The 14,275-nt window shown below is 40.8% G+C and overlaps 1 protein-coding gene across 1 annotated transcript in view; it reads left to right on the plus strand.

Moving 5' to 3' along the window:
- The window catches only part of COL19A1 (collagen type XIX alpha 1 chain), a 114,952-nt gene extending 107,816 nt beyond the window's left edge, over positions 1–7,136 (plus strand). The window contains exons 34-35 of the mRNA XM_018058814.1: positions 6,680–6,757; positions 6,934–7,136. Coding sequence (XP_017914303.1) covers positions 6,680–6,757; positions 6,934–7,061 — 206 coding nt within the window. The 3' untranslated portion in view covers positions 7,062–7,136. The remainder of the gene's footprint in view (positions 1–6,679; positions 6,758–6,933) is intronic.

Below are 14,275 nucleotides of genomic sequence, written 5' to 3' on the forward strand. Positions count from 1 at the left end.
AACACCATTTTAAATTCAAAGGCATTTCTAGGCAGTTTTAGATTTTGGCCTCCTGTGGGTTTCTGATCATTGCCTTCCCATTGTGCACTGAGCAGAGCACTCTCCCTGGTGTCTTTCATTCCCACCTAGGTCCTCACTGTAGGGCCTAATTTGTTCCTGCCACCAGGAGTGAATAAGCAAGTACCACATTAGGATCAAAGAAGTCCTGGGAAGCATGATCCAGCTGACGTCCCATATACCTCAGGTCTCCTGAGGTCCTCTATTATTTAAGAGAGGCAAATTTTTCTAGATCTTTCCTCTTGGAAGAGTTTTACAAGAAAGCACTTACTTAGTTTTATTTGTTTTTTGTTTTTAATTTTTTAATTTTATTAAAGTGTAGTTGACATACAATATTATATTTGTTTCAGGCATACAGTATACTGATTCAATCTTTATATACATTATAGTCACAAGTCTAGTAATCACCTGTCACCATAAAAAGTTATCACAATGTTATTGACCATATTCCCTATGCTATATATTATATTCCCATGAGTTATTTATTATATTCCTGGAAATTTGACTCTCTTAATCCCTTTCATCTATTTCCCCCAAAGTCCCACTCACCTACCTTCTGGCAAACAGCAATTTGATCCCTGTATCTGTGAGTCTGTTTCTGCATAGTTTTGTTTATTCATTTGTACTACATTGATTCTCCAAGCTAGACTCAAAATTCTCCAAGCTAGGCTTCAACAGTATGTGAACCGTGAAATTCCAGATGTTCAAACTGGATTTAGAAAAGGCAGAGGAACCAGAGATCAAATTGCCAACATCCATTGGATCATAGGAAAAGGATTGGGAACTCATGTACACCCGTGGCGGATTCATGTTGATGTATGGCAAAACCAATACAGTATTGTAAAGTAAAATAAAGTAAAAAAGAAAAAGCAAGAGAGTTCCAGAGAAACATCTACCTCTGCTTTATTGACTACACTAAAGCCTTTGACTGTGTGGATCCCAACAAACTGTGGAAAATTCTGAAAGATGGGAAGACCAAATGACCTGACCTGCCTCCTAAGAAATCTGTGTGCAGGTTAAGAAGCAACAATTAGAACTGGACGTGAAACAATGGATTGGTTCCATTGACACCCTGCTTATTTAACTTATATGTAGAGTACATCATGCAAAATGCCAGGCTGGAAGAAGCACAAGCTGGAATCAAGATTGCCAGGAGAAATATAAATAACCTCAGATATGCAGAGGACACCACCCTTATGGCAGAAAGTGAAGAGGAACTAAAGAGCCTCTTGATAAAAGTGAAAGAGGAGAGTGAAAAAATTGGCTTAAAGCTCAACATTCAGAAAACTAAGATCATGGCATCTGGTCCCATCACTTCATGGCAAATAGATAAGGAAGCAATAGAAACAGTGAGAGACTTTATTTGGTGGGGCTCCAGAATCTCTGCAGATGATGACTGTAGTCATAAAATTAAAACATGCTTGCTCCTTGAATGAAAAGCTGTGACCAGCCTAGACAGCATATTAAAAAGCAGAGACATTACTTTGCCTACAAAGGTTCATCTAGTCAAAGCTATGGTTTTTCCAGTAGTCATGTATGGATGTGAGTTGGACCATAAAGAAAGCTGAGTGCCAAAGAATTGATGCTTTTGGACTGTGGTGTTGGAGAAAACTCTTGAGAGTTCCCTGGACTGCAAAGACATCCAACCAGTCCATCCTAAAGGAAATCAGTCCTGAATATTCATTGAAAGGACTGATGCTAAAGCTGAAGCTCCAGTACTTTGGCCACTTGATGCAAAGAGCCGACTCATTGGAAAAGACCCTAATGCTGGGAAAGATTGAAGGCAGGAAAGAGGGGATGACAGAGGGTGAGACTGCTGGATAGCATCGCTGACTCAATGGACATGAGTTTGAGCAAGCTCCAGGAGCTGGTGATGGACAGGGAAGCCTGGGGTGCTGCAGTCCATGGGGTTGCAGAGTCAGACATGACTGAGTGGCTAAAGAGAGCAGTACAGATCACATTGATTGATTTGTGGATATCAAACCATCCTGTATCCCTGGAATAAATCCCACTCAATCATGATGTATGATCCTTTTAATATTTTGTTACATTCAGTTCACTAATATTTTGTTGCAGTTTTCACATCTATGTTTTTGGGGGGATATTGGTCTATAATTTTCTTTCCTTGTGGCATCTTTGTCTCATTCTGGTACCAGAGTAATGCTTCACAGAATGAGTTTAGAAGTGTTTCTTCCTCTTCAAATTTTTGGAATAGTTTGAGAAGGAAAACTGTTAACTCTTCATAAAATGTTTTGTAGAACTCACCTGTGAAGTCCTGAACTTTGCAGCACTTTTTTTTTTAAATCACTGATTCAATTTCATTAACAGTGATTGGTCTATTCAAGTAACATTTCTTCTTGGTTCAGTCTTGAAAGAGTGTGTGTCTAGGAATTCATCCATTTCTTCTATCAACTGATATTTCTATGGGTGTTTCCTTGTACTTAACTAGTTTTTGTTCAATACTACTTTTGAGATTCTTTAACTCTTGATCTTTATTCATAATATGTCTTGGTGTGGATCGCTTTGGGTTCATCTTCTTTAGGACTCTCTATGCTTACTAGGGGCTTCCCAGGTGGCACTAGGGGTAAAGAACCTGCCTGCCAATGCATGAGATGTAAGAGACGTGAGTTCAGTCCCTGGGTTGGGCAGATCCCCTGGAGGAGGACACAGCACCTCATTCCAGCATTCTTGTCTGGAGAATCCCATGGACAGAGGAGCCTAGTGAGCTACAGTGCCTAGGGTCACAAAGAGTCAAGCATAACTGATGTGATTTAGCACACATGCACATGCTTCCTAGACTTTGAGGTCTGTCTCCTTCACCAGGTCAGAGAAGTTTTAAGCTTTTCTTTCTTTAAGTAGGCTTTCTGGCCCTCTCTCTCTCTTCTCCTTCTGGGGCCCTTATGTTGTAAATGTTAGTAAGCTTTGTGTTGTCCTCAGTTTTTGACTCTTTTTTTTTTTCCTGCTCTGACTGGGTGATTTTCACTACCCTGTCTTCTGAATCACTGATTCATTCTTTTGCATCCTCTAATCTGCTATAGATTCCCTCTACAGCAGTTTTCATTTCAGTTATTGTATTCTTTAGTTGTGACGGTTCTTCTTTCTACTTTTTATCTCTTCATTGAAGTTCTCCTTGGGTTCATCCATTCTTCTCCCAAGTTTGGTGAGCATCTTTATGACTATTACATTGAACTTTTTATCTGGTTAATTGCTTATCTCCATTTTTCTCAAGAAAAACTTCTTTTTTTGAAGTTTATCTTGTTCTTTCATGAGGAAGGTATTCCTTTATCTCCTCAGCTGGCCTAACTTCCTGTGTTTGTTTCTCTGTATTAGGTTTATCAGCTACATCTCCTGGTCTGAAAAAGTGGCCTTACATGGAAGGTGTACTGTGGGGTCCAAGAGCACGATGCCCCCTGGTCCCCTGAGCAGGGTGCTCCCAGGGTATCCCCTGTGGGACTTCTGCATCCTCCTGCTGTATTTGGGTCATGATTGCTGTTGGGGGCACTGATGGGCGGGATTTGTCCCTAGCAAGACCCAGCCATGACTGTGACAGACACACTGACATACGGGGCCAGACTCTAAGAATGGGAATTGTTTTGGGGGGCACCCATGCCATCCGGGGTTGCCCACTGAGTGGAACAGGAGCTGCTTTGGAGTGACTGGCTGGGGCACACACGTTGGGCAGGGCAATTCCTCAAGGAATGCTGGGCAGAGGCACACAGTGTTGTAGCTAGGCAGATGGGGAGTGGCAGAACGCTGCCCACCAGCACTGGGCCAAGCAGATGGAAAGAGAGAGAACACAGTACTTACAGCACATCTGTCCTCAGAACGGTGTCCACTGCACCCTGCCCCTCTGCCACAGGCTCTAAGATCAGTCAGTGAACCACTTTCTCATATGACCCAGATGCTCTTATTTTTCTACTATTTCAAGATCAAGTTTTATTATAGGAAGGCAAAATTGGTTTAACATTTAAAAATCAATTAATGTAATTTACCTCATAACCAGATAAAGGAAAGAAATTATTTATGATCATATTAATAGAGTCAGAAAAAAACTTAATTAATTATATTCAACACTGTTCATGATTTTAAAAAAGGAAAAGCAAAGTCTTGGCAATTTCAGGTTAGAAAGTGTTTTTTTCTCTTTTTCATGTTTTAAATTATGAAAATATGATAAAACACTTATAGGAGACTTGGAAAATATAGAACAAAGTTACATATAGTTCCACTATGTATTACAATTATTTTTTAAACAGAAAAAGATTTTTAGTAGGAGTTTCAATATCAAACTCTCAAAAATTAATGGGATGAATAAATAGTAAATTAGAAGGATGCAGTGCCCCTGAAAAGCAGACCCAGGTGCTTTTTAAGCTGCTGCTTGTGTGCTGGGACTCAGAGCAAGTGGGCTTGTGCAGGAGCCCTTAAGGATGGAGGCTTGATTTCCCACAGCCCTCAGGCCCTCCTGGAGATAGGCCCTGCTGGCTTTCACAGACAGGTGTTATGGGAACTCGTCTTCCCAGGGCAGGTCTCCAAGGCTGGTGAGCCCCACAAGGGACGTGGACCCCCGCTCCTCGGGGTAAGCTTCTCGTCTGTGGCGTCCCTCCCCTTGTGGTCAGCATGCCAGGGGCGTGGCTCTGACTGGACCGTTCTCTGTGCCTCCTGCCCGTCTTGACCTGGCCTTGCCTTTAGATCCTCGGGTGTGGAACATCTGTTCTCCTGTCTTCAGGCCATCCATCCTCAGAGATGGTGTTTCATATGCAGTTGTAGTTTTGGTGTGTCTGTGGGAGGAGGTGAGCTCAGGGCTTCCCAGTTCACCATCTTGATCAGGAATCCTGAAAGAACTTTACTTAAACTTTTCTCAGACACATGCTGAGTTCCCACCTCTGTGAAAATCCTCAAGAATGGATGCCCACTTCAAAGCCTTATCCATTTTAGAAAGAGCCTTGCACACTAAGCGGATGTGGAGTTAGCAGGAGAAAACAGATCCTGCCTTCTAGCTTCTATCAACATTGGAGGGACAGTATTGGGAATGATTGTTCTTACTTTGGACCTTATAAAGTTCAGCTGTTATTGGTTCATAATGAGGGGAACCTTCTGTTATTTGTAATCTAGTGGCCCACAGAGTAGTTCATGTGACTGATACGGATTTGACTTTTCAGATTTGATGACAGTAGGGGCCTTAGGAAGTGGGAGGCGTGTGTGTGTCAAAATGACGAAGGACACAGTGGTCAATCAAGGGCAGGACAGAAAACGCATAAGGCCTTCAAACAGCTTACAAGGCCCTGCATGAAGAATTATCCTTCCCAAATGCCAAGAACACTCTTTTTCTGACCTCATTTTTCCAGCATGCATATAAATGCACTGACTTACAACTTTAGAAATAAACCCCGAGAGTCGAAATGGAAATCTCCAAGGCTATCACCTGAAAAACTACAACAAACACAGTTCTTCAGTGACGAGACCCTCTAGATACATTGGGTTAGAACACTGCTGTTGTTTTATTTCTGATTTCCTACAGAAGCTACACTGATACCAAACTGTCATCCTGCACCGACAGGCCATGCAGACACATGTCTCTTTGCAGACAGACCAGCCTTCAAGTCTATTCCAAATTTCAGAAGAGGCCTGCCCTAAAGGGGTGAAACACTTATTCTAGAAAAATGGGGAAGCTGTTACTGACCTTATTAGCATTCCTATATGAAATTTTGTTGTGAAACAATTATAAAATAAGACCCTATGGCTTTGGGGAAGACTTCATAAGGAACGAGCTTGGGATCTTAATAGGAAATTGGAGTAAAAATTTCTCATGTGCTTTGTGCAGTTCAACACCTTTATCTATTATATCTAGCAGGTCGGTATTAACCTAATGATATGAGAGCTTTATACAAATACATTTTAACATTTGACAGGAGACATATAAATGTTACTGTGATTTACAAATGCATAAATTATTTTTTCTTGTTTTATGACACCTCATATGCACTGAGATTCATGTGGAATAATCTATTTTGCATTATATTAAAATCTGAGAACTGAATTTAAATACATAGCTTTTAGCGGATATGTTCTTCTTTTGGAATTAAGTTCCATGTTATTAATCCTTGTTAATGAAAAGTTCATATTTATTCACTTATTTTTCTTTCTTCCTAATTTTTTAGCCTGTGATATTAAGCACTCACTGAGATGACTTAGTGAGAGTCAGCTTAACAAGGTCTCTGTAATAGTGGGAACTGGGTGGAACTATTAAATACACCCCAGGTAGTAAATGTCATTTTACTGCAGAAATGTTTAAATAGAGATTTGGGAGAGTACTTTCAAATGACCTACCTAACTACAAACACTTTTCCTTATTGTTCACATATGTTAAATGAAAGTCAGCTATAGAAAAGAAATCCTGGTGACTTTCCACATTTGAATATGTATCAGTTTAGGATATTGTTCAGGCCACTGTTGTTTTGCATCCAGTATTGTACTGAGTGTCTGTAGCATAGTCTTCAGATATAAATGTGTGGCGATATTCCACTGGGTATATTTTCCACGTTCACCTCAAAGTATCTCCTGAATGCATATCAGTCAGAGAACACGCTTACTTTTTTGTCTCTCTTTTTGTTTATCTCCTCCTTAGGCTACCGAGGACAGAAGGGAGAAAGGGGGGAACCGGGAATTGGGCTTCCAGGGAGCCCGGGTCTTCCTGGGACTTCAGGTAATAGTGATATTATCTTTGCAACATGAGCCAGCCTCCAAAAATCGGAGCCATGCTTGCTCCTTGTGGCCCTTTGGTGTTGCTCCAGTTGACACTGAATGACTCATGTTGGTTGGAGGGAGGGAGGAAGATCTGTATGTTGACCTGTATTCCGATGGGGTCTTTTATTTCATTAGCTCCGGGCTTGCCAGGCTCACCAGGTGCCCCAGGGCCCCAGGGCCCCCCAGGACCTAGTGGAAGATGTAACCCAGAAGATTGCCTGTATCCCATTTCACATGCCCGACAGCGAACAGGTGGGAAGTAACCACACCCCAGGAAGACTTGATGCCATTCACCTCTCCTTGCTGTTGGAACTTTCTAAATACCGTCAGACCCTTGTGATCGTGGGTGACTTTTTCTTTCTTTTTTTTTTTTTTGGTGTAGGCCAGACATTAAAAACAAAAATTGAAATCCTATTCCTATAGTAACTGCGATATCAGCCTTTTTAGAATTTTTTCCAAATTCATTCCATGTCTTGCTTCACCATTATTATGATTTTTATTCAGGGTTTTCTATGAAATATGCAAGCACATTTTATCATTTGTTCTTCTTTAAGGGAAAGTGATATCTTATGATTTAGTAGACTGATGGTGATGTACGTTTTGTAGTCTTATCAACTTGTATTTGGCCTTTCATTTCTGAATTTTAACGTTTCAGACTTATCTGGAAGTTTCCTTGGTATTTAAATTTACTATCATTGCTGACAATTTCGTTAACTTTTTTGATATAGTGCATTGCTCCTGCTGAATGTTTTTGACTACTTTTATAGCTTAAGAATTCTTATACCATCCTTTATCCATTCTACTTATGTAGAGAAATAGATAGGCAATAAGACCTTCATAATTTAGATTCTGGAAGAAAACTCAGGAGGCTGTCTTATCAGGGAGCCCAAAATCCTACCAGAGCCAACTACTGAAATGATTCTGTTGCTCCTGTGTAATGAGCTCCAGTCAAAGCGGTCCCACCAGAATGAGTGTGTCCTGCGTAAGAAAGGAGTGAAGTCAAGGCCCAGCACTGCGGCCCCTTTGCCAAGTTTCTCATTTGGGAAACAGAAAGCTGATTTTTCTGGGAGGTGTCTGGTGGCGAAGGCACCCAGCTGTCTTTAGTACTTTCAAAGTTTAAAGGGCCTCGCAGAGTCTTTGGGCCCAAGTCCATTAGCCTTCTGACCTCATGACTCTCAGACGTTAAGAATCAGCCATCAGAACAAAGGACGGGACTTCTAGCAACTGGAAAGAAACCTCCTTGTGCTAGAAGATGAGCGTGTGGTATCCACAGATGCATATCAACAAGCTGAAGCCTGGAAGCTTATAGGAAGAATGATGCTTCTCAGAAGCTGCAGCTAGAGGTTCAGGGCCGTGAAGGAAATCCATGAGACTGAGCAAGCACTGCAGGGGCACAGACACTGCCCAGACCACATCCTCTGACCGGGAACGAAAACGTGTGATTGCCAACCCAACAGCCGAATGGTAGTTTCATGGCCCAGCCGAACATTATTTTGAGAAACTGTTGGTTGAAAATGATTTCCTGGGGCCGGGCAGGAGGATGTTGTTGAAATCTGAGTGGCGGGTCCTAGGGATGCCGAGAGTGTCCACCCTCCCAGCCCCCACCCCGCCCCAGACATCTGCCATTGGGGCAGATTGTGAAAAGCTGTGAGGGCGGTCTTGTGGGCAGCATGCCTCCATGGAGGCAGCTTTGTTCAAATGCACCCGGGGTTTGAACTGGTTTTCATTATAGTTGGATGAACTGATGGTCAGGTATTATGTACGTGGCTGTGCATATGTACAACCTTTTTGTTATTTCATGTTGAAAGATGCTGTATATTTCACTTCCAAGTTTATTTATTTTCATTTCCAAGGTCATTTTATTTATTTCAAGTGTTGTTAATTTTAAATTTATTTTCTCCTTCATTTTCTTTCCTGTGCAATACCTACAATGGTGCTGTGTTTTAGACTGACACAATCAGAATATACATATACATTTTCTTAGTAAAATGATCATTTATCCCCACAAAATGTACAGAGGTCTAAAATCTGGTGCTATGTGTATATCTTGAGCTTTTAATTTGTGGAGCTTTAATTTGTTGAATTTTCTGAAAGCTTACAACTCCTCTGCCATTTAATTTACTTGAATTTGTCATAAAGCTAAAAACATTTTATAGGTTTTCAAAGATTATTTTTTCATATTTCATATGTTTGCTTATTGTTTTGCTTCTTTGTTAATCCAGAAGTATTTATTTTAGCATTTTACTGCTTTCATGAACTCTTTTGTCAATGGTGATCAATGCATTGTTTTCTTGGAGTCGATCCCTTCACAGACACAAGAAGACTCAGTTCATTTTCTTGTTTTACAAATTCTGCTCATTTAATTCCAGAGAATATTTCATGTGTCCTTTTTACAAATTAAGTATTTCAGAACCTTTCTTTTTCTAAATCCCATTAATGCTGGACTGGTTTATTCCTGTTTCAAGGGTCTGGATTTAGTCAGGTGATTTGAGGAGTTGATGCCAATTATAAACTTGAGTTGTCACAGTGACTCAGGTCCTTTCTAGACAACTGACATGTGTGATTCAATCCTACTTGGGCATAACCAGAGGAAAGAGCTGCATCACACGGAATGAACTCTGCTTGGCTACCTGTGCGGGAGATGCAGCAAAGAGCAGCAAGAAGGGCTGCACCCAGCAAACTCAGCACCAGTAAAGTGAAGACCTGGCAGTTGCCTGATTCTTTTAACAAAAAGAAAGTGGATAATTAAGGCCCCAAACAGGGTGTGAAGACTTCCCCTAACTGCCTTGGTGGTGGCCAGCTCTCTTGTCTCATTTTGTTCCATTCCAGAACCTTTGTCCACTTCCACGCAGAAGTCAGCAGTGTCCACAGCAGAGAAAAAGAATGACCGCATTTCATGAGTTATCTCTTGTCTGGACTCCACACAACAAAGTATGTTTAAATACAAAGTAATTGCAGGCCATGATGGCAACAGACTTCCCATGTAGCACAAGTGATAAAGAACCTGCCTGCCAATGCAGGAGACGCAAGAGACGCAGGTTCAATCTCTGGATCGGGAAGGTGCCCTGGAGGAGGGCATGGAAACCCACTCCAGTATTCTTGTCTGGGAATCGCATGGACAGAGGAGCCTGGCAGGCTACAGTCCATGGGGTCGCAAAGAGTCAGACACGACTGAAGCCACTTAGCACGCACACACATGATGGCAATTACAAGTTGTGTGTTTGCCCTACAGAAGTATGTTTGAATTCCAGTCTAACATTTTGTGTCAAGATCAGGTAACACTGTCAGATAGAAATCCTTCTGTGCAAAGAATAAGATTTGACTTCACTTAATATTCTTGGCCTTTAGAAAAAGGAAGAATAAGTCATGACTTTGTTATTCTTCTTTTCTGCTGAAGACATTAACCATTTTTCATAACTGTAACAGAAACACAGCCAGTCTTAACCTTTGAAATTGTTCACCTTGTTATCAAAGTAGTTTAATTAATGACTTTAAAGTATTGATAATCCTATATGCTTATTTCTATGTTTCATAACGTTGAAACTTTAAAATTTTAGACACTTGTATGATAGAGCATCAGTAATTATCTTAAGATATATTATCTGTAAAAGATGTCATTTGATGTTTGGATTATAAAATGATTTCTTATGAGTATGTTTTAGGAGTTAAATAAGATTGAGCTTTTCTGCAGTCTTTCTTCACTGTAGAGAACCTGTGATATATCACCTTTTGTCCACAAGATGGTGTCTTAAGCAATTTGTATCAGAAGAATTGAACAGATTTGCAGAAACACAAAAGGCTAGAAACAGCTGAGTAGAAAACTCCATCAAAACCTTTGCTTTTGCACTTACTCTTTTTTACTTTTGTAAATAACTTCTTGTTGATTTATGTTTTGTATTTTTTTGTTAATTTTTGCTTTCCTCACTTCAAGTATCTTCATGAAGCAGGCACAATCACATTTGATTTGTTGACTGTTTCAGTTTTATTTCATAAGTATATTTATATGGCTAGCTAACTGGAAAATTTAGTATTTTCAGTTTGTATGCTACCCTCATATTTTAGTGATTAACATGAAAACACTTGAGTAATCATGCTACCTATTAAACAGGATAGAAAGTCTCTTTTGGCAAATAAAAAGAATTTAGCTTATCCCAAGAAGTAGACCATACATAGAATTAGACAATGTCCAAATCTTCATATTGTTCAAAGTACTTAAAAGTTTACAATTAGATTTGTATAATTATATTTTTTTAGAAATGTATCACTATTTACAAAAGATAAGAAACACTATTTTTCAAAATACCATTTAAACTTTCCTAACATTGGCAATATCCTGATATTGAGAATTCCCAGGTTAAGTTATATGCTTAAGGTTTTTCCAGTGAAGTCTCAGAATAGTTTTGCACATTTTTTCATTGCTCTTGTTGTTATTTTTCACATTTGTCCGTGTCCACCTTCAGACACACAGTTTAATGTCATTGTTTCCCAGTGTCCATTCTTAAACACTAGAGTGGAAGCTTGGACCCCCTGTTATAGCCCTCTCTCATACAGCTTACACAGCCTTCCAAGAGGGAATTGAATTGAATTTTTGTCTTTTATGCCTATTATTTCAAACTGACTTAGCCCACTGAATTGTATTCACTCATTAGTTGACTGGTAAAGGTAGCATTCATGACATGAAACGTGTTTAACTACTGGGAGTCTCAGGAAATAAGACAGATTAATGACCTCAGTCTTGTGTGCTGTGGCTGGAGAAGTACCCCAAACACTTCACTCAGCAAAATTGTGCCAGAGTAACTGCTCGAGTTAGTTAAATTGGATGAAAAACCAGGTGTACACAGAGAAAACTCATCCACAGGAGCAGACCCAGAATAGCAAAAATTTACCTCAAATTTCAGTTCAGTTCAGTTCAGTCGCTCAGTCATGTCTGACTCTTTGTGACTACATGAACCACAGCACACCAGGCCTCCCTGTCCAACACCATCTCCCAGAGTTTACCCAAACTCATGCCCATTGAGTCGGTGACGCCATCCACCATCTCATCCTCTGTCGTCCCCTTCTCCTCCTGCCTTCAATCATTCCCAGCTTCAGGGTCTTTTCAAATGAGTCATTTCTTCGCATCAGGTGGCCAAAGTATTGGAGTTTCAGCTTCAGTATCATTCCTCCCAGTGAATATTCAGGACTGATTTCCTTTAGGATGGACTGACTGGATCAGTTTGCAGTCCAAGGGACTCTCAAATTTAGGGCAGGCTTATAAAACCACGCTGTCTAAGAAAAATCTAAATGGAAAAAAATGCCGTGTTCAGAGCCAATAGTCTTCCCTGATAGCTCAGTTGGTAAGGAATCTGCCTGCAATGCAGGAGACCCTGGTTCGATTCCTAGGTCAGGAAGATCCCCAGGAGAAGGGATAGGCTGCCCACTCCAGTATTCTTGGGCTTCCCTGGTGGCTCAGCTGGTAAAGAATCTGCCCGCAATGCAGGAGACCTGGGTTCAATCCCTGGGTTAGGAAGATCCCCTGGAGAAGGGAAAGGCTACCCACTCCAGTCAGAGAAGGCAATGGCACCCCACTCCAGTACTCTTGCCTGGAAAATCCCATGGACAGAGGAGCATGGAAGGCTGCAGTCCATGGGGTCGCTGAGGGTCGGACACGACTGAGCGACTTCACTTCCACTTTTCACTTTCATGCATTAGAGAAGGAAATGGCAACCCACTCCAGTGTTCTTGCCTGGAGAATCCCAGGGATGGAGAGGCCTGGTGGGCTGCCGTCTGTGGGGTCACACAGAGTCAGACACAACTGAAGTGACTTAGCAGTAGCAGTAGCACCCACTCCAGTATTCTGGCCTGGAGAATTCCGTGGACTGTATAGTCCAGGGGGTCACAAAGAGTTGGACATGACTGAGCAACTTTCATTTTTAGAGCCAATAGTGAGTGATATAGGTTACAACTCCAGGAGTTAGCTACTTACTTCATGAATTTGTCAAAAGAGGATACTAATAAAGTAAGAGATTTCACTAAATTTAGGGGTAGTTAGTAAGATTTGAGTTTATCAGAAGGGTGTGTGTCACCTGACAAGGATAAGCATATGGGTGTAAAGATGCTAACTGCATCACAACGTTTTATTTTGCTCTTTTATTTAAAGTACATTTTAGGGATAAATATTTTTCAGTGTATTAATGTATTTAAATTCAGATTGTTTTATGACATATTTTTAAACTATTTATTTTTAAAATAAGACTTTGGGTGCATTTTGTCCATTCTCTTTGTTCTCTATCTTACCTCATCAAGCTATGTAAGGTTTAATTCAACATACTGCTGTTAAGTGGAATGGCGCTAGGTTTATGCTAAATCTCACGTGGTTATACTGCTTTGAGGAGTTGAATCCTGTATTTTTGTGTTGCATAATGAGTTTGTCAGTTACCTCAGCAATAAAGGATTTGACCCTCAATCAGGGAGTCCTGAGGTGCGGTTGTTAGCAGCATCTCTTCTTTAGCTGAAGCTCCACATTTCAGCCTTGCTGACGGGGGTCAGCCACAGGGAGGCTGCAAGCACACTCACCTCCCAACCATGAGCCCACGGGTGCCAAGAAGCATGCAGACTGGCCTGTTGAAGGGCTTATGTCAATACCACGCTCGTAATCATACTTCCGTCTGTCACATGAATCCACACTTAGCTTGTAAGAATTACATTCACAGCCCAGCTCAGTGGCAGCTCATAAAAAGCTTGGTCTGATGAATTTGGATGAGAATTAAAAGCAGAAACCAGAGAATATCCAGGCCTTTGTGACTTTGGTCACACATGGTGATTTCCTCACTAAATCATGTGGGCTTGAGCAAGATGAGAAATGTCAGAGTTAACTTTTCTCAGAAACATAAGCTCTTCCATCCTGAGAGATGGGCCATTAGGTTAAATACACAGCATGTCTCTTTAACAGAAATGAATCCCATCAAAACCTGCCAGTGGATTTAGATTCCTGCTTAGACTGGGAAATGATTTACAGAGTTCTTAACAATCCTCACCCTCAGGTCCATCATGAAGAGTAAAGCAGCCATGTGCTCTCTACAGGATAGTCTGAAGTCTTTTCACACAAAAATCTTCAACGTGGAGGCCAGAAACAAATTCAGACAAACCTTAAAAGAAAGTTTCCTGGAGTCAGTTCCCATCATTCGCTTTCTTTGTGGGTATTCTTAGAAAATCTGGCCTCAAGAGCGAGATGTGAAGGGTCTGTTATGGGGGAAGTTAGCATGGATTCCCATTTATTAAGATCAAAAATAGGATCAGTCAGCATCCTCTTCCTGATAACCAGATACATTAAACTGTATGACCAATTGATGCATTATACTTCCTCTAGTTAGTGCTTTAAAGAGCATTTGGGCATGTGTATCTATAGTCATATGTTCTTATGGTAAACCAATTCGGATTTAATATTCACTGAGCCATATGAATTAATACTGCCATGTCCCGGATCAAACTCACTAAC

The sequence above is a fragment of the Capra hircus genome, chromosome 14 (assembly GCF_001704415.2).
Source record: "Capra hircus breed San Clemente chromosome 14, ASM170441v1, whole genome shotgun sequence".
NCBI lineage: Eukaryota > Metazoa > Chordata > Mammalia > Artiodactyla > Bovidae > Capra > Capra hircus.